Source organism: Pelobates fuscus, chromosome 13 (genome assembly GCF_036172605.1).
Source record: "Pelobates fuscus isolate aPelFus1 chromosome 13, aPelFus1.pri, whole genome shotgun sequence".
In the NCBI taxonomy this organism is placed as follows: domain Eukaryota; kingdom Metazoa; phylum Chordata; class Amphibia; order Anura; family Pelobatidae; genus Pelobates; species Pelobates fuscus.
The window spans coordinates 108,215,580-108,237,023 of NC_086329.1; the positions used below are offsets into that span (position 1 = coordinate 108,215,580).

The 21,444-nt window shown below is 47.6% G+C and overlaps 1 protein-coding gene across 2 annotated transcripts in view; it reads left to right on the forward strand.

Annotated features, from left to right (window-relative positions):
• The window catches only part of LOC134583530 (cathepsin K-like), a 45,331-nt gene that overhangs the window by 10,319 nt on the left and 13,568 nt on the right, over positions 1-21,444 (forward strand). The window contains exons 2-5 of one of the 2 annotated variants that reach the window (XM_063440465.1): positions 1,874-2,000; positions 4,538-4,660; positions 7,409-7,564; positions 8,195-8,413. In XM_063440465.1, the coding sequence (XP_063296535.1) occupies positions 1,878-2,000; positions 4,538-4,660; positions 7,409-7,564; positions 8,195-8,413 (621 nt within the window). In that variant the 5' untranslated portion in view covers positions 1,874-1,877. Of the gene's footprint in view, positions 1-1,873; positions 2,001-4,537; positions 4,661-4,955; positions 5,058-7,408; positions 7,565-8,194; positions 8,414-21,444 lie in introns of those variants that run through there. The other variant, XM_063440466.1, reaches the window with a different exon arrangement.

Sequence of the window (21,444 nt, forward strand, 5' to 3'; positions counted from 1 at the left end):
CATGGACCTGTCCCTGGGGTCCAGTGAGGCAGGCGCCTGTCTCCTTATCAGATACGGTGAGGGAGCTGTGACGTCATATTCTGGCTCCCGGCATCAGCAAACAGCGTGCGGCGAGAGGGAGCAGAGAGAACACAGCTCCCTTGCCGCGTCTGATATGGAGACAGACGCCCGGCGGGGGGGGGGGGGGGGGGGGGGGTTCCATCAGGTGGCCATCAGGCCACCTCTTGGGCCCCCCATGACGGGGGGCATTTGGGAGTGGCATTTTTTGCCAACCTCTGAGTACCTGCAGGAACAGCCGGAACAGCGTTCCTGCTGTAAAAAAAAGTGCAGGAACACCGTTCCCACCAGTTCCTGCAGGACTCAAGCCCTGACAGGCCACATGGAATCCATCCTATGGGTAATGGGGCACAGGGAATACATCCTATGGCTAATGGGGCACAGGAAATCCATAATTTGGCTAATGGGGCACATGCAATTCATCCTATGGGTAATGGGGTAGGGAATCCATCCTATGGGTAATGGGGCACATGGAATTCATCCTATGGGTAATGGGGCACAGGGAATCCATCCTATGGGTAATGGGGTACAGGTAACCTATACTATGGGTAATAGGACACATTGAATCCATCCTATAGATAATGGTGCACAGGAAATCCATCATATAAGTAATGGGGCACAGGGAATAATTGTTTACTGGAAATTTGTGAAGGTATATGGTTGATTACCAATTTATGTCCTATATTTTCCATATTAGTCTTCTGCTAACTTTTTCCTGTTTTGTATTTTTTTTATTTCTTTCCCCCATCTTGTCCCGGGATCTCGATCACTATCCACCTCAATGCTGTTCCTATCATTGACACAAGAGTTACAGTGTGTGAAAATTGATGAAACTGGCAGTTAAATAATGAGATACCCACACCGAGATCTTGGCAACTTGGAAAAGAGACTTCTCATTGCTATTACCCTTAGATCTGACCTTACCTATCACATGTATTACACAGGTCTGAATGTATTACACAGGTCTATGTGTTACCACTATTCTGCTACACAACGAGTCTTACCATAGATTGAGCCTGAACTGTACTCAGTCACAAGTGAATGTGTTAAATGCATTTTTTGGTGACAAGTTTCTGGGCCTTAATTCAGCCTCCCTTCCTCCAGGGCTTTATTCGGTATTCTAACACCTGAGGAAGTACAAAAATTCCAGAAAAGAGAAAAAGCACTGATCTTAATCGACATTTTGCGAAACACCCTATCCTTCACTCCTTATCTCATTTTATGGTCGTACACAATGGGGCGAGGGTTAACAAACACATATATGTACAGTCTTTCTTTGCTAAATACTGCTTTATCCGATTCTGTTAAAAAAAAAATCTTCATTCAGGTTCCCCTCTTGTGGGACTATTCATTAAACTCTGAACTAAAACTCTGAACTTTGTCCAAAGTAGCCATTTGTGGCCGAGTTGGAGAAGTTTTCCAGGTCAGATATTTTTATTTAGTTTGTCCATTTGGATTTAAAGCTGGGAATTCTGGGTTCAGTGAAAGACCTTGCTGGTATCTTCAAGCCCAGTTGCTGGATCGGAGTCCGATTCCTGGCGCTGTGGGATGTAACGCCGCCCTACACACCTTTCTAGGTGAAGATTTGCAACACCTTGTACAACTCGCTGTGACTCAATGCTTTACGTTGTGCGTGAATGGTTGCTGTGGTGTTATTGTACCATCTAGCTGCCCGCTCTGTTGTCGGATATTTATTACGGTAACTGTTCTTTATAAAAGGCATTTTAAACAGAGTTTCCTGTGACATTGCCAATGGCTATAATTAATCTTATTATACTTTGTTCCAACGGTTCATTTACTATCTGCTTCCTTTCAGGGACATGTTTTGGATTTTGGCCCTCGTTCTACCGTTGGTGAATGCTGGATTATACCGGTATAATGGCACGCTGGACTATGAGTGGGAGCTCTTTAAGAAAACTTACCTGAAGCAATACAACAGCCAGGTAATGACTGGAAACTGCTCTGGGATAACCTAGGGATCTGATAACTGCAGCGACATGGAACTCAAACACACACACAAACACACACACACTGTCCGATCACTGCTATTTCCAGCCGCTGCAACATAGTACTCACAAACAGACACACACACACACACAAACACACACAGAGTGAGGTGTGGTGAGTGTGACAGGGTGTGTGGCAGTGTGAGGTGTGGTGAGTGTGACAGGTTGTTTGGCAGTGTGAGGTGTGGTGAGTGTGACAGGGTGTGTGGCAGTGTGAGGTGTGGTGAGTGTGACAGGGTGTTTGGCAGGGTGGGGTGTGGGGAGTGTGACAGGGTGTGTGGCAGTGTAAGGTGTAGTGAGTGTGACAGGGTGTGTGGCAGTGTGAGGTGTGGTGAGTGTGACAGGTTGTTTGGCAGTGTGAGGTGTGGTGAGTGTGACAGGGTGTGTGGCAGTGTGAGGTGTGGTGAGTGTGACAGGGTGTGTGGCAGTGTGAGGTGTGGTGAGTGTGACAGGTTGTTTGGCAGTGTGAGGTGTGGTGAGTGTGACAGGGTGTGTGGCAGGGTGAGGTGTGGGAAGTGTGACAGGGTGTGTTGCAGTGGTGTATTCTTCCTCAGCATACTTCAAATATGAACACGTCAAAAAATCATACAAATCATACAAATCCCTCCAGTAGGTAAAAAGTTAGTCAGAAGTCCTTTGTGACCGACCGCAGCCAAATTTATGGAACTGTTTTCGTCTACCCAATTGCACGAACACTGCTGACCCTTACCTCATCCACTTAGTTTTCAGCCGCAGAGATGATTCGAACGTACATTCGAATGGGACTTTGCGTAAAATTGACCGACTGCACAGCCCAAATCTATGGAACAGTTTTGGGCAGGAAAATGTGCTTGCGGTCAGTCACAAAGGACTTCCGACTAACTTTTTATCTACTGGAGGGATTTGTATGATTTTTGAAAGTGTTCATATTTGAAGTATGCTGAGTAAGATAATATGTGCTTTTTATGAAGATTGGATGTATAGTTTTAAAGTTACAGTATATGTGTAAAAAGTATATTTTTCCTGTCTGTGATAATTACATTAACCCATTGTGTACAGTAATTATATCACAGGCAGAGGGGAGGATTTTGTGGGAATGAATGGGAGCGTTTTACTGTATATTACGTGTTTTATTGGTTGTTTTAAAAAACCCTGTGGGCGGTACTGTATGTGTAAGACCTGCATAAAAAAGGCCCTTTGTGGCAGATTAAAAGAGATCTTCTTGACCCTCAACACGTAGTCTTGTCTCGTGATTGGACGGGACAGCTATATTCACACTGGGGATTGCTATACTTTGTATACTCCCCTGAGCTTTAATCACTTAGCTCTTTTAAGAGCTTGTTCCTGATACGCTCTCCTGGAGGAGAGGTCTTTCCCACACGGTCCTGGAGGACAGAAGCCAGGGTGGAAGGAAGACGGCGAGACTCCAGTTAAGCTACGGCGGTGGTTGTGGTGTCCGGAGCAGTGCTTGTTGTCCTCGGTGCAAGCTAGGAAGCGTCCATCAACGGAATGTACTCGGTCGGAGTACGGGGAGTTCCGTTACAGGGAGCGTGACAGGTTGTATGGCAAGGTGAGGTGTGGTGAATGTGACAGGGTGTGTGGCAGTGTGATGGGGTGTGATGAGGTTGGGGTGTGGTCAGTATTACATGGTTAGTGTGGCAGGGTGGTGAGTGTGACAATGTTGGGGTGAGTGTGATAGAGTGAGGGAGAGTGATTGTGACAGGGCAAGGTGTGGTGAGTGTGACTGGATGTGTGGCAGGGTGAGGTGTGTTGAGTGTGACAGTGTGACAGTGTGTGTGATAGTGTGAGGTGTGGTGAGTGTGATATGGTGTGTGGCAGTGTGAGGTGTGGTGAGTGTGACTGGGTGTGTGGCAGTGTGAGGTGTGGTGAGTGTGATATGGTGTGTGGCAGTGTGAGGTGTGGTGAGTGTGACTGGGTGTGTGGCAGTGTGAGGTGTAGTGAGTGTGACAGGGTGTGTGGCAGTGTGAGGTGTAGTGAGTGTGACTGGGTGTGTGGCAGTGTGAGGTGTAGTGAGTGTGACTGGGTGTGTGGCAGTGTGAGGTGTAGTGAGTGTGACAGGGTGTGTGGCAGTGTGAGGAGTGGTGAAAGTGACAGGTTGTGTGGGGAGTGTGAGGTGTGGTGAGTGTGACAGGGTGTGTGGCAGTGTGAGGTGTGGTTCTTATATATGTTCTTATGTTATATATATTGCAGTATCCAGAGCCACGTTACGTTGCCCTCATTTGGAAATTAATTTCTTCTAGACTTTTTAAAAAATATTTTTGTTTCTCTAGAGCAGGGATAGGCAACCTTCGGCACTCCAGATGTTGTGGACTACATCCCCCATAATGATCTTACACCCATAATGCTGGCAAAGCTCAGTGGGAGGTGTAGTCCAAAACATCTGGAGTGCCAAAGGTTGCCTATGCCTGCTCTAGAGTATAGAGTATATGCCAACATAACCTGACCAGCTGAATATATTACAACTGTTTCCATAGACAGATGAAGTTTTTCGACGTCTCGTCTGGGAGAAAAATCTGAACTTGATCAAAACCCATAATATGGAGTATGAACAGGGGCTTCACACTTATGATCTGGGCATGAACCATCTAGGAGATATGGTGAGTTATCAATAGCTTCAAACCAATGATCTGGGCATGAACCATCTAGGTCGGAGATATGGTGAGTTATCAAACCAATGATCTGGGCATGAGCCATCTAGGAGATATAGTGAGTTACCAAACCAATGATCTGGGCATGAACCATCTAGGAGATATGGTGAGTTATCAAACCAATGATCTGGGCATGAACCATCTAGGAGATATAATGAGTTATCAAACCAATGATCTGGGCATGAGCCATCTAGGAGATATAGTGAGTTACCAAACCAATGATCTGGGCATGAACCATCTAGGAGATATAGTGAGTTACCAAACCAATGATCTGGGCATGAACCATCTAGGAGATATGGTGAGTTATCAAACCAATGATCTGGGCATGAACCATCTAGGAGATATGGTCATTTATCAATAGCTTCAAAACAATAAGGTAGGTATGAACCATCTAGGAAATATGGTGAATTATCAATAGCTTCAAATCAATGATCTGGGCATGAACTATCTAGGAGATATGGTAAGTTATTGTGGCGAAACTAACCTCGCCACTTGGTCCTGGAGAAGCCTGTGTTACAAAACGCCTGTTGTCACTATTTTCTCTTATGACAAATTGCCCTGCTCCCTGGGTTATGGAGAAGCCTAATTGCCAGCCTCCTTCCTCATGACTATGGCCCTGGTGTGTATGACCCTTTAAGAACCATCTGGGGACATAATCAGACTTTTCGGGACAATGCCCCTTTAAGACGGTGTCCCCAGTGTCCCCAGACTTGTTTGGGACAATTCCCTTTAAGACGGTGTTCTCAGACTGTTAAAATCCTGTCTGCATGGCTTTTTCCCACTTGGTTCAGTAAATGGAGCTTACTGAATCAAGTTTTGCATAGGTGGACCACCCAGAAGTGGAAGCGTGTGACCAATTTACCTCCCAGGCCGGGAGGCTGCTGTAGGTAAATTGCTGACCGCTGGGTGGCCGCCGTTCGTGCAAACAAACACATGGTGGCGGCCATCTTTATTCATTCGAAAGCGGTCAGTCGTGTGTGCAGCCAAATCTATGGAACCGTTTTCGGCTACCCAATTGCACGAACACCGCTGACCGCGGTCTCCTCCACTTCTACACTGCGGCTGGAGACTTCAGGGATTCGAACGCATGTTCGAATGGGACTTATGGGAGCGGGATTTATTTGTATGCTTATTCTGTTCGGCTGTTTGTAGTGTAAATCATTTGTATGGTTTTTCCAGTTCGGCGGATTGGTGGATTCGGTAGCTGCCTTCATCTTTGGAAATGGAACATCCCCTAAACGGCTTTAACCCCTTTTATACCTGGGGTGCCGTTACAGTTATCAAACCACAGATTGTGAGGGGGCACTGAGCCATGCATGATTCTCTCCGTGTTCAGAATCCGCAAAGCTGCAACGGCTCCTGGAGACGCACCCAGAGACACTATAAATATGACGAAGAATATGGCAACCCATTTCGCTATCATGTCCCGCTCCCGAGACTTGGGCACCATGCAAATGGCAGGTAGCACAGTGGCCCTCAATGGGAATCTCATGCTCGCAGCACTTGTAGAACGGCTACAGCTGGCACCAATAGCCAAATAACTGAGGGACGTGGGAGTCAGATACAGGTGGGGTGCAGATGGATCCCTGGCGGTACCATGGGGAAACCAGACTCTTACCCTGTCCTCCACAAATGACCAAAAGTTATTATTCCGGCAGCTGAATTTGCGGGATGCAGACACGGGAGAAACCAGGGACGAAGGCAACCAGACAAAGCGTCAGCCCAAAAGCACCCAAGGGCCGAAAGAAAGGCTTATACATGCCACCTTTTCCAAAGAGACATTCCTAGGCTATAGCACATAGCTGTCAATCTTGTTCTCTGGGCCTCTCGTAGCCGTAAAGTTTCTACAATAAAAATCGGACACGGAGCACTCCCCACAAAACCTGACCCTCCTTGCTCCATAATGTTACTGCATTAATCGTTCAGGTACATTGTTTGTGCTGCAAGTTGCACACGGTCCCTATACGCAAATGTCTGATATATAGCCATCCATGCAGCTCCTACAAGTTGTCTACTATTGATGTCTAATTGTTTCTTTTTTTTCATACTGTGGCAATGCTGTATTTTGAGTATTTAAACTCTAATAAAACACAAATAAAAAAATAAATAAAAAAACACATTGTGTGGGTAACACATACCTATATCAGAGAAGTAAGAATATCACATTGTAACAAAGTTCAATAAAATGCTGAGTATGTGATCTTCTGGCACAACCCCGATATATCCAAAACTTCATCCATTTACCCAACCACGTATGTGACATCCGTTGGTGTAAAGAGGGTAAGGACATGCCTTATCAGATTGTTAAACCTTTCAAGATCCTCCTAATGTAGACGAATTCTGGATTTTGACAAACCTCCAATATTGCCGTAAAGGAAACCTGTCAGATTATGTCCTATGTTGGCCTATTTCAGAAAAGGATTCTGGGTAATAACCTCATGTGATGTTCATAGTGCAGAGAGGCCCAACAAACTTATTGTAGGACAAACATTTCCTGGACCGTCACAGCCTTCCTGCTCCAAATATGGTAAACGTAAATAGTAAATATAGTAAACGTGTAGGAGAAATCTTTTTAGTGAATATCTGTACATTTCAGTTTGTCTAAAAGAAAAAAAATGTTTTTTTTAAGGTGAGATAGTAATGGTCTTTGAAAGTCTGTAAAGGAATATTAAACGTTTCATTGTTTTATATCTACAGACAAGAGACGAATTTGTGAAACTAATGACTGGACTCAAGGTCCCTGCATGGACACAGCCGGCCAACTTCAGTATCGATGAAGACATTGGTCTTGATGGACTTCCTAAAGCTATTGATTATCGAAAGAAAGGCTACGTCACTCCAATCAGAAACCAGGTGGCCATCACTTACTTACTTAATTCCATAAAATGCAGTTAGGATTTAATTACGTGTTTTTGTTTTTAGTTACCATTTGGCCTCGATCTAATAGATATTTATCTCCTAGGACATTATATTTCTCTTCACATAACTCGTGTTTGGTTGTGTGTGTTCATCTTTACAATTGTTCCTTTTTCTTGAATGAATGCGTAATTTACCAGAGTGTTTGCCATTGGGTTTTCTGTAATAAATGTTCTTATGAAAGTTAATTTTGATGTTTGTAAGAGTTTGGGGAAATAGGTTATTAGATTTAATGGTGTTGTTTGTATAATATCAATCTTACCCATATTAGTATGCTATGTGACCCCTTATATGTATAATATATATATATATATGATTAGGGATGGGGTATATGTTTGACACAGTTTTTCCCCTTTTCATACATATCCTTTCCCATTTATTCCCCATAAAATATTGTTGCAAAAACTAAAAACTATTTGAAAATAAATATTAATAATGTAAAGTGCTTATGGTTTGGTGCAGCTAACCCCATAGCTAAGTAGGACGTTGATTATCTTATCCATAAACTACAATTTTAAATATATAAATCTTTTGTAGACGTAACGCTTGTGTCTGTCTCCCGTGCAGGGTAGCTGTGGTTCGTGCTGGGCTTTCAGTTCTGTAGGGTCTCTCGAGGGGCAATTGATGAAAAAAACAGGAAAACTAGTGGAGCTCAGTCCTCAGAACCTGGTGGACTGTGTTAAAAAGAATGATGGGTGTGGAGGAGGATACATGACCAACGCATTTGAGTATGTCAAGGACAATAACGGCATTGACTCTGAGGAAGCGTATCCATACATTGGAGAGGTGAGACAGTCTCAAATAACAGGATAACAGAAAAAATGTATATAGGAATTGTTAGGAAACATGCCTTTTGATAAATATAAAATGCTCTATATGAAAGGATGCTTACCCCAACTACGAGCCATTGGACTTCATAGCGCACGTAATGAATTGTACAGTTACTATCGATGATTTGGATGCAGCGACAAAGAATGGAAACCCAACTATCATTCGGCTATATCCCATTTTCATTTAAATCTTCCTGAAAATATGTTTCAGCTCTAAAACATTTGTTTGAATTCACAATAAGTGAATAAGTGAATATTCGGGTGCTTGCTTACAAGTCCCTACATAATGCTGCTCCAACCTACCTATCCTCCTAATACACAAGTATGTCCCGTCTAGGCCCCTACGCTCTTCCGAAGACCTACGTATATCCTCTGTCCGTAGTTCCACCTCTGATGCTCACCTCCACAACTTCTCTAAGGCCGCACCTCTTCTGTGGAACTCCCTTCCCTTCTCCATAAGACTTTCATCACTCCTTCAAAAAACCTTTGAAAACTCACTTCTTCAGGAAAGCATATAAATTAAACTGTTAGTGGGTTTTTATCCCACCCCCTCCCATGACTCCTCTCCTGCAACTGTCAAAAATTACCTACTAAGCCCTCAGTGAATACTTTTCTAACAACCTACTTCGTACCCCTACTTTTACCCTTTGTGTCACTATACCCCCCTCCCTCTAGCATGTAAACTCACTGAGCAGGCCCTCAATCCCTCTGTTACTGTCACTATACCCCACTCCCTCTAACATGTAAACTCACTGAGCAGGGCCCTCAATCCCTCTGTTACTGTCACTATACCCCACTCCCTCTAACATGTAAACTCACTGAGCAGGGCCCTCAATCCCTCTGTTACTATCAATTTACCCCACTCCCTCTAACATGTAAACTCACTGAGCAGGGCACTCAATCCCTCTGTTACTGTGTCACTATACCCCACTCCCTCTAGCATGTAAACTCATTGAGCAGGGCCCTCAATCCCTCTGTTACTGTGTCACTATACCCCACTTCCTCTAACATGTAAACTCACTGAGCAGGCCCTCAATCCCTCTGTTACTGTGTAACTATACCCCACTCCCTCTAACATGTAAACTCACTGAGCAGGGCCCTCAATCCCTCTGTTACTGTGTCACTATACCCCACTCCCTCTAGCATGTAAACTCACTGAGCAGGCCCTCAATCCCTCTGTTACTGTGTCACTATACCCCACTCCCTGTAACATGTAAGCTCACTGAGCAGGGCCCTCAATCCCTCTGTTACTGTCACTATACCCCACTCCCTCTAACATGTAAACTCACTGAGCAGGGCCCTCAATCCCTCTGTTACTGTGTCACTATACCCCACTCCCTCTAGCATGTAAACTCACTGAGCAGGCCCTCAATCCCTCTGTTACTGTGTCACTATACCCCACTCCCTGTAACATGTAAGCTCACTGAGCAGGCCCTCAATCCCTCTGTTACTGTGTCACTATACCCCACTCCCTATAGCATGTAAGCTCACTGAGCAGGCCCTCAATCCCTCTGTTACTGTCACTATACCCCACTCCCTCTAACATGTAAACTCACTGAGCAGGGCCCTCAATCCTTCTGTTACTGTGTCACTATACCCCACTCCCTCTAACATGTAAACTCACTGAGCAGGGCCTCAATCCCTCTGTTACTGTGTCACTATACCCCACTCCCTCTAACATGTAAACTCACTGAGCAGGCCCTCAATCCCTCTGTTACTGTGTCACTATACCCCACTCCCTCTAACATGTAAACTCACTGAGCAGGCCCTCAATCCCTCTGTTACTGTGTCACTATACCCCACTCCCTCTAACATGTAAGCTCATTGAGCAGGGCCCTCAATCCCTCTGTTACTGTGTCACTATACCCCACTCCCTCTAACATGTAAACTCACTGAGCAGGGCCTCAATCCCTCTGTTACTGTGTCACTATACCCCACTCCCTCTAACATGTAAACTCACTGAGCAGGGCCCTCAATCCCTCTGTTACTGTGTCACTATACCCCACTCCCTCTAACATGTAAACTCACTGAGCAGGGCCTCAATCCCTCTGTTACTGTGTCACTATACCCCACTCCCTCTAACATGTAAACTCACTGAGCAGGGCCCTCAATCCCCCTGTTACTGTGTCACTATACCCCACTCCCTCTAACATGCAAACTCACTGAGCAGGGCCTCAATCCCTCTGTTACTGTGTCACTATACCCCACTCCCTCTAACATGTAAACTCACTGAGCAGGGCCCTCAATCCCTCTGTTACTGTCACTATACCCCACTCCCTCTAACATGTAAACTCACTGAGCAGACCCTCAATCCCTCTGTTACTGTGTCACTATACCCAACACCCTCTAACATGTAAGCTCACTGAGCAGGACCTCAATCCCTCTGTTACTGTGTCACTATACCCCACACCCTCTAACATGTAAACTCACTGAGCAGGGCCCTCAATCCCTCTGTTACTGTGTCACTATACCCCACTCCCTCTAACATGTAAACTCACTGAGCAGGACCTCAATCCCTCTGTTACTGTGTCACTATACCCCACTCCCTCTAACATGTAAACTCACTGAGCAGGGCCCTCAATCCCTCTGTTACTGTCACTATACCCCACTCCCTCTAACATGTAAACTCACTGAGCAGACCCTCAATCCCTCTGTTACTGTGTCACTATACCCCACACCCTCTAACATGTAAGCTCACTGAGCAGGCCCTCAATCCCTCTGTTACTGTGTCACTATACCCCACTCCCTCTAACATGTAAACTCACTGAGCAGGACCTAAATCCCTCTGTTACTGTCACTATACCCCACACCCTCTAACATGTAAGCTCACTGAGCAGGCCCTCAATCCCTCTGTTCCTGTGTCACTATACCCCACTCCCTCTAACATGTAAACTCACTGAGCAGGGCCCTCAATCCCTCTGTTACTGTGTCACTATACCCCACTCCCTCTAACATGTAAACTCACTGAGCAGGGCCCTCAATCCCTCTGTTACTGTGTCACTATACCCCACTCCCTCTAACATGTAAACTCACTGAGCAGGCCCTCAATCCCTCTGTTACTGTGTCACTATACCCCACTCCCTCTAACATGTAAACTCACTGAGCAGGCCCTCAATCCCTCTGTTACTTTGTCACTATACCCCACTCCCTCTAGAATGTAAACTCATTGAGCAGGGCCTCAATCCCCCTGTTTTTGTGTCACTATACCCCACTCCCTCTAACATGTAAACTCACTGAGCAGGGCCTCAATCCCTCTGTTACTGTGTCACTATACCCCACTCCCTCTAACATGTAAACTCACTGAGCAGGGCCCTCAATCCCCCTGTTACTGTGTCACTATACCCCACTCCCTCTAACATGTAAACTCACTGAGCAGGGCCTCAATCCCTCTGTTACTGTGTCACTATACCCCACTCCCTCTAACATGTAAACTCACTGAGCAGGGCCCTCAATCCCTCTGTTACTGTGTCACTATACCCCACTCCCTCTAACATGTAAACTCACTGAGCAGGGCCCTCAATCCCTCTGTTACTGTGTCACTATACCCCACTCCCTCTAACATGTAAACTCACTGAGCAGGCCCTCAATCCCTCTGTTACTGTGTCACTATACCCCACTCCCTCTAACATGTAAACTCACTGAGCAGGCACTCAATCCCTCTGTTACTGTGTCACTATACCCCACTCCCTCTAGAATGTAAACTCATTGAGCAGGGCCCTCAATCCCCCTGTTACTGTGTCACTATACCCCACTCCCTCTAACATGTAAACTCACTGAGCAGGGCCTCAATCCCTCTGTTACTGTGTCACTATACCCCACTCCATCTAACATGTAAACTCACTGAGCAGGCCCTCAATCCCTCTGTTACTGTGTCACTATACCCCACTCCCTCTAACATGTAAACTCACTGAGCAGGCCCTCAATCCCTCTGTTACTGTGTCACTATACCCCACTCCCTCTAACATGTAAACTCACTGAGCAGGCCCTCAATCCCTCTGTTACTGTGTCACTATACCCCACTCCCTCTAACATGTAAACTCACTGAGCAGGACCTCAATCCCTCTGTTACTGTCACTATACCCCACACCCTCTAACATGTAAGCTCACTGAGCAGGCCCTCAATCCAGTGGCGTACACACAACCCATGGGGCCCCGGTGCGAAAACTGATCCGTGGGCCCCCCCCCCGCACGCGCTTACTCTGCGCGCGCTGGGGCCGCAACACATGGCGGCGGGCACCTGGTCGCAGGGCTGCGACCCCTGCGACCACGTTATGTACGCCAGTGCATGCATAAACACATACACTTAAAGGACCACTACAGACACCCAGATCACATCAGCTCAATGAAGTGGTCTGGGTGCCAGGTCTCTCTAGTTTTAACCCTGCAGCTGAAAACATAGCAGTTTCAGAGAAACTGCTATGTTTCACTGAGGGTTAATCCAGCCTCTAGAGGCTGTCTCATTGACAGCCGCTAGAGGATTTTCTGCGTTTCTCACTGTGAAAATCACAGTGAGAAGACGCTGAACGTCCATAGGAAAGCATTGAGTAATGCTTTCCTATGGGCGGTTTGAATGCGCGCGTGGCTCTTGCCACGCATGCGCATTCGGAGCTGAGAGGCGGATCGGGGCGGAGAGATCCCCAGCGCCAATGGAGTCCGGCGCTGGAGAAAGGTAAGTGCTTAAGACACACACGCACACATTAACTGACAGACACACACTCAGTGACAAACATACATACACACTCACTAACAGACACACACTCTAACACTAACACGCACACTCCAACACACACTCTAATACTAACACACACACACACACTCTAACACTAAGACAAACACTCTAACACTTACACACACACACTCTAACACACTCACACACACACACTCACTAACATACACTCACACACTAACATACACTCACACACACACACACTAACACACACTCACTAACATACACTCACACACTAACACACACTCACACTAACACACTCACACACACTCACACTAACATACACTCACACTAACACACACTCACACTAACACACACTCACACTAACACACACTCACTAACACACACTCACTAACATACACTCACACTAACACACACTCACACTAACACACACTAACACACACTCACACTAACACACACTCACACTAACACACACTCACTAACATACACTCTCACACACACACGTTTTTTTTTGTTTTTTTTCTATTTAATCCCCCCAGCCTCCTTACCTGTGGGAGAGCTGAGGGGATTCCCTGGGGTCCAGTGGTGTCACCCGGCGGGCAGTCAGGCTGGCGGGCGCGCGAGGGAGCACTCTCCCCTGAGTGCTCCCTCTTCAGCTCCCTCGCGCGCCGCGTACTGATGCCGGAGCCGGAAGATGACGTCATCTTCCGGCTCCGGTTTCAGTGCGGTGCGCGAGGGAGCTGAAGAGGGAGCACTCAGGGGAGAGTGCTCCCTCGCGCGCCCGCCAGCCTGACTGCCCGCCGGGTGTAAGCAGGGCCAGCCTCGGGGGGCCCGGAGGTGGCCGGCTCCTGGGCCCCCCAGGAGAAGAGGCTGGCCCAGTGAGTACATACCTGGGTCGCAGGGCGGCCGGGCCCCCTGGTGGGCCGGGCCCGGTCGCAGCCGCGACCCCTGCGACCCCGGTATGTACGCCACTGCCTCAATCCCTCTGTCCCTGTGTCACTATACCCCACTCCCTCTAACATGTAAACTCACTGAGCAGGGCCCTCAATCCCTCTGTTACTGTGTCACTATACCCCACTCCCTCTAACATGTAAACTCACTGAGCAGGGCCCTCAATCCCTCTGTTACTGTGTCACTATACCCCACTCCCTCTAACATGTAAACTCACTGAGCAGGCCCTCAATCCCTCTGTTACTGTGTCACTATACCCCACTCCCTCTAACATGTAAACTCACTGAGCAGGCCCTCAATCCCTCTGTTACTGTGTCACTATACCCCACTCCCTCTAGAATGTAAACTCATAGAGCAGGGCCTCAATCCCCCTGTTTTTGTGTCACTATACCCCACTCCCTCTAACATGTAAACTCACTGAGCAGGGCCTCAATCCCTCTGTTACTGTGTCACTATACCCCACTCCCTCTAACATGTAAACTCACTGAGCAGGGCCCTCAATCCCCCTGTTACTGTGTCACTATACCCCACTCCCTCTAACATGTAAACTCACTGAGCAGGGCCTCAATCCCTCTGTTACTGTGTCACTATACCCCACTCCCTCTAACATGTAAACTCACTGAGCAGGGCCCTCAATCCCTCTGTTACTGTGTCACTATACCCCACTCCCTCTAACATGTAAACTCACTGAGCAGGGCCCTCAATCCCTCTGTTACTGTGTCACTATACCCCACTCCCTCTAACATGTAAGCTCACTGAGCAGGCCCTCAATCCCTCTGTTACTGTGTCACTATACCCCACTCCCTCTAACATGTAAACTCACTGAGCAGGCCCTCAATCCCTCTGTTACTGTGTCACTATACCCCACTCCCTCTAGAATGTAAACTCATTGAGCAGGGCCCTCAATCCCCCTGTTACTGTGTCACTATACCCCACTCCCTCTAACATGTAAACTCACTGAGCAGGGCCTCAATCCCTCTGTTACTGTGTCACTATACCCCACTCCCTCTAACATGTAAACTCACTGAGCAGGCCCTCAATCCCTCTGTTACTGTGTCACTATACCCCACTCCCTCTAACATGTAAACTCACTGAGCAGGCCCTCAATCCCTCTGTTACTGTGTCACTATACCCCACTCCCTCTAACATGTAAGCTCATTGAGCAGGGCCCTCAATCCCTCTGTTACTGTGTCACTATACCCCACTCCCTCCACTATACCCCACTCCCTCTAACATGTAAACTCACTGAGCAGGGCCTCAATCCCTCAATCCCTCTGTTACTGTGTCACTATACCCCACTCCCTCTAACATGTAAACTCACTCCCTCTAACATGTAAACTCACTCCCTCTAACATGTAAACTCACTGAGCAGGGCCTCAATCCCTCTGTTACTGTGTCACTATACCCCACTCCCTCTAACATGTAAACTCACTGAGCAGGGCCCTCAATCCCCCTGTTACTGTGTCACTATACCCCACTCCCTCTAACATGCAAACTCACTGAGCAGGGCCTCAATCCCTCTGTTACTGTGTCACTATACCCCACTCCCTCTAACATGTAAACTCACTGAGCAGGGCCCTCAATCCCTCTGTTACTGTGTCACTATACCCCACTCCCTCTAACATGTAAACTCACTGAGCAGGGCCCTCAATCCCTCTGCTCAATCCCTCTGTTACTGTGTCACTATACCCCACTCCCTCTAACATGTAAACTCACTGAGCAGGCCCTCAATCCCTCTGTTACTGTGTCACTATACCCCACTCCCTCTAACATGTAAACTCACTGAGCAGGCCCTCAATCCCTCTGTTACTGTGTCACTATACACCACTCCCTCTAGAATGTAAACTCATTGAGCAGGGCCCTCAATCCCCCTGTTACTGTGTCACTATACCCCACTCCCTCTAACATGTAAACTCACTGAGCAGGGCCTCAATCCCTCTGTTACTGTGCCACTATACCCCACTCCCTCTAACATGTAAACTCACTGAGCAGGGCCCTCAATCCCTCTGTTACTGTGTCACTATACCCCACTCCCTCTACCATGTAAACTCACTGAGCAGGCCCTCAATCCCTCTGTTACTGTGTCACTATACCCCACTCCCTCTAACATGTAAACTCAATGAGCAGGCCCTCAATCCCTCTGTTACTGTGTCACTATACCCCACTCCCTCTAGAATGTAAACTCATTGAGCAGGGCCCTCAATCCCCCTGTTACTGTGTCACTATACCCCACTCCCTCTAACATGTAAACTCACTGAGCAGGGCCTCAATCCCTCTGTTACTGTGTCACTATACCCCACTCCCTCTAACATGTAAACTCACTGAGCAGGGCCTCAATCCCTCTGTTACTGTGTCACTATACCCCACTCCCTCTAACATGTATGCTCATTGAGCAGGGCCCTCAATCCCTCTGTTACTGTGTCACTATACCCCACTCCCTCTAACATGTAAACTCACTGAGCAGGGCCTCAATCCCTCTGTTACTGTGTCACTATACCCCACTCCCTCTAACATGTAAACTCACTTAGCAGGGCCCTCAATCCCTCTGTTCCTGTGTCACTATACCCCACTCCCTCTAGAATGTAAACTCACTGAGCAGGGCCCTCAATCCCTCTGTTACTGTGTCACTATACCCCACTCCCTCTAACATGTAAACTCACTGAGCAGGGCCTCAATCCCTCTGTTACTGTGTCACTATACCCCACTCCCTCTAACATGTAAACTCACTGAGCAGGGCCCTCAATCCCTCTGTTACTGTGTCACTATACCCCACTCCCTCTAACATGTAAACTCACTGAGCAGGGCCCTCAATCCCTCTGTTACTGTGTCACTATACCCCACTCCCTCTAACATGTAAACTCACTGAGCAGGCCCTCAATCCCTCTGTTACTGTGTCACTATACCCCACTCCCTCTAACATGTAAACTCACTGAGCAGGCCCTCAATCCCTCTGTTACTGTGTCACTATACCCCACTCCCTCTAGAATGTAAACTCATTGAGCAGGGCCCTCAATCCCCCTGTTACTGTGTCACTATACCCCACTCCCTCTAACATGTAAACTCACTGAGCAGGGCCTCAATCCCTCTGTTACTGTGTCACTATACCCCACTCCCTCTAACATGTAAACTCACTGAGCAGGGCCCTCAATCCCTCTGTTACTGTGTCACTATACCCCACTCCCTCTAACATGTAAACTCACTGAGCAGGCCCTCAATCCCTCTGTTACTGTGTCACTATACCCCACTCCCTCTAACATGTAAACTCACTGAGCAGGCCCTCAATCCCTCTGTTACTGTGTCACTATACCCCACTCCCTCTAGAATATAAACTCACTGAGCAGGGCCCTCAATCCCCCTGTTACTGTGTCACTATACCCCACTCCCTCTAACATGTAAACTCACTGAGCAGGGCCTCAATCCCTCTGTTACTGTGTCACTATACCCCACTCCCTCTAACATGTAAACTCACTGAGCAGGGCCCTCAATCCCTCTGTTACTGTGTCACTATACCCCACTCCCTCTAACATGTAAGCTCATTGAGCAGGGCCCTCAATCCCTCTGTTACTGTGTCACTATACCCCACTCCCTCTAACATGTAAACTCACTGAGCAGGGCCTCAATCCCTCTGTTACTGTGTCACTATACCCCACTCCCTCTAACATGTAAACTCACTGAGCAGGGCCTCAATCTCTCTGTTACTGTGTCACTATACCCCACTCCCTCTAACATGTAAACTCACTGAGCAGGCCCTCAATCCCTCTGTTACTGTGTCACTATACACCACTCCCTCTAGAATGTAAACTCATTGAGCAGGGCCCTCAATCCCCCTGTTACTGTGTCACTCTACCCCACTCCCTCTAACATGTAAACTCACTGAGCAGGGCCTCAATCCCTCTGTTACTGTGTCACTATACCCCACTCCCTCTAACATGTAAACTCACTGAGCAGGGCCCTCAATCCCTCTGTTACTGTGTCACTATACCCCACTCCCTCTAACATGTAAACTCACTGAGCAGGCCCTCAATCCCTCTGTTACTGTGTCACTATACCCCACTCCCTCTAACATGTAAACTCACTGAGCAGGCCCTCAATCCCTCTGTTACTGTGTCACTATACCCCACTCCCTCTAGAATGTAAACTCATTGAGCAGTGCCCTCAATCCCCCTGTTACTGTGTCACTATACCCCACTCCCTCTAACATGTAAACTCACTGAGCAGGGCCTCAATCCCTCTGTTACTGTGTCACTATACCCCACTCCCTCTAACATGTAAACTCACTGAGCAGGGCCTCAATCCCTCTGTTACTGTGTCACTATACCCCACTCCCTCTAACATGTATGCTCATTGAGCAGGGCCCTCAATCCCTCTGTTACTGTGTCACTATACCCCACTCCCTCTAACATGTAAACTCACTGAGCAGGGCCTCAATCCCTCTGTTACTGTGTCACTATACCCCACTCCCTCTAACATGTAAACTCACTGAGCAGGGCCCTCAATCCCTCTGTTCCTGTGTCACTATACCCCACTCCCTCTAGAATGTAAACTAACTGAGCAGGGCCTTCAATCCCTCTGTTACTGTGTCACTATACCCCACTCCCTCTAACATGTAAACTCACTGAACAGGCCCTCAATCCCTCTGTTACTGTGTCACTATACCCCACTCCCTCTAACATGTAAACTCACTGAGCAGGGCCCTCAATCCCTCTGTTACTGTGTCACTATACCCCACTCCCTCTAACATGTAAACTCACTGAGCAGGGCCTCAATCCCTCTGTTACTGTGTCACTATACCCCACTCCCTCTAACATGTAAACTCACTGAGCAGGGCCTTCAATCCCCCTGTTACTGTGTCACTATACCCCACTCCCTCTAACATGTAAACTCACTGAACAGGCCCTCAATCCCTCTGTTACTGTGTCACTATACCCCACTCCCTCTAACATGTAAACTCACTGAGCAGGGCCCTCAATCCCTCTGTTACTGTGTCACTATACCCCACTCCCTCTAACATGTAAACTCACTGAGCAGGGCCTCAATCCCTCTGTTACTGTGTCACTATACCCCACTCCCTCTAACATGTAAACTCACTGAGCAGGCCCTCAATCCCTCTGTTACTGTGTCACTATACCCCACTCCCTCTAGAATGTAAACTCATTGAGCAGGGCCCTCAATCCCCCTGTTACTGTGTCACTATACCCCACTCCCTCTAACATGTAAACTCACTGAGCAGGGCCTCAATCCCTCTGTTACTGTGTCACTATACCCCACTCCCTCTAACATGTAAACTCACTGAGCAGGGCCCTCAATCCCTCTGTTACTGTGTCACTATACCCCACTCCCTCTAACATGTAAACTCACTGAGCAGGCCCTCAATCCCTCTGTTACTGTGTCACTATACCCCACTCCCTCTAACATGTAAACTCACTGAGCAGGCCCTCAATCCCTCTGTTACTGTGTCACTATACCCCACTCCCTCTAGAATGTAAACTCACTGAGCAGGGCCCTCAATCCCCCTGTTACTGTGTCACTATACCCCACTCCCTCTAACATGTAAACTCACTGAGCAGGGCCTCAATCCCTCTGTTACTGTGTCACTATACCCCACTCCCTCTAACATGTAAACTCACTGAGCAGGGCCCTCAATCCCTCTGTTACTGTGTCACTATACCCCACTCCCTCTAACATGTAAGCTCATTGAGCAGGGCCCTCAATCCCTCTGTTACTGTGTCACTATACCCCACTCCCTCTAACATGTAAACTCACTGAGCAGGGCCTCAATCCCTCTGTTACTGTGTCACTATATCCCACTCCCTCTAACATGTAAACTCACTGAGCAGGGCCTCAATCTCTCTGTTACTGTGTCACTATACCCCACTCCCTCTAACATGTAAACTCACTGAGCAGGCCCTCAATCCCTCTGTTACTGTGTCACTATACACCACTCCCTCTAGAATGTAAACTCATTGAGCAGGGCCCTCAATCCCCCTGTTACTGTGTCACTCTACCCCACTCCCTCTAACATGTAAACTCACTGAGCAGGGCCTCAATCCCTCTGTTACTGTGTCACTATACCCCACTCCCTCTAACATGTAAACTCACTGAGCAGGGCCCTCAATCCCTCTGTTACTGTGTCACTATACCCCACTCCCTCTAACATGTAAACTCACTGAGCAGGCCCTCAATCCCTCTGTTACTGTGTCACTATACCCAACTCCCTCTAACATGTAAACTCACTGAGCAGGCCCTCAATCCCTCTGTTACTGTGTCACTATACCCCACTCCCTCTAGAATGTAAACTCATTGAGCAGGGCCCTCAATCGCCCTGTTACTGTGTCACTATACCCCACTCCCTCTAACATGTAAACTCACTGAGCAGGGCCTCAATCCCTCTGTTACTGTGTCACTATACCCCACTCCCTCTAACATGTAAACTCACTGAGCAGGGCCTCAATCCCTCTGTTACTGTGTCACTATACCCCACTCCCTCTAACATGTATGCTCATTGAGCAGGGCCCTCAATCCCTCTGTTACTGTGTCACTATACCCCACTCCCTCTAACATGTAAACTCACTGAGCAGGGCCTCAATCCCTCTGTTACTGTGTCACTATACCCCACTTCCTCTAACATGTAAACTCACTGAGCAGGGCCCTCAATCCCTCTGTTCCTGTGTCACTATACCCCACTCCCTCTAGAATGTAAACTCACTGAGCAGGGCCTTCAATCCCTCTGTTACTGTGTCACTATACCCCACTCCCTCTAACATGTAAACTCACTGAGCAGGGCCTCAATCCCTCTGTTACTGTGTCACTATACCCCACTCCCTCTAACATGTAAACTCACTGAGCAGGGCCTTCAATCCCCCTGTTACTGTGTCACTATACCCCACTCCCTCTAACATGTAAACTCACTGAGCAGGGCCTCAATCCCTCTGTTACTGTGTCACTATACCCCACTCCCTCTAACATGTAAACTCACTGAGCAGGGCCCTCAATCCCTCTGTTACTGTGTCACTATACCCCACTCCCTCTAACATGTAAACTCACTGAGCAGGGCCCTCAATCCCTCTGTTACTGTGTCACTATACCCCACTCCCTCTAACATGTAAACTCACTGAGCAGGCCCTCAATCCCTCTGTTACTGTGTCACTATACCCCACTCCCTCTAACATGTAAACTCACTGAGCAGGCCCTCAATCCCTCTGTTACTGTGTCACTATACCCCACTCCCTCTAGAATGTAAACTCATTGAGCAGGGCCCTCAATCCCCCTGTTACTGTGTCACTATACCCCACTCCCTCTAACATGTAAACTCACTGAGCAGGGCCTCAATCCCTCTGTTACTGTGTCAC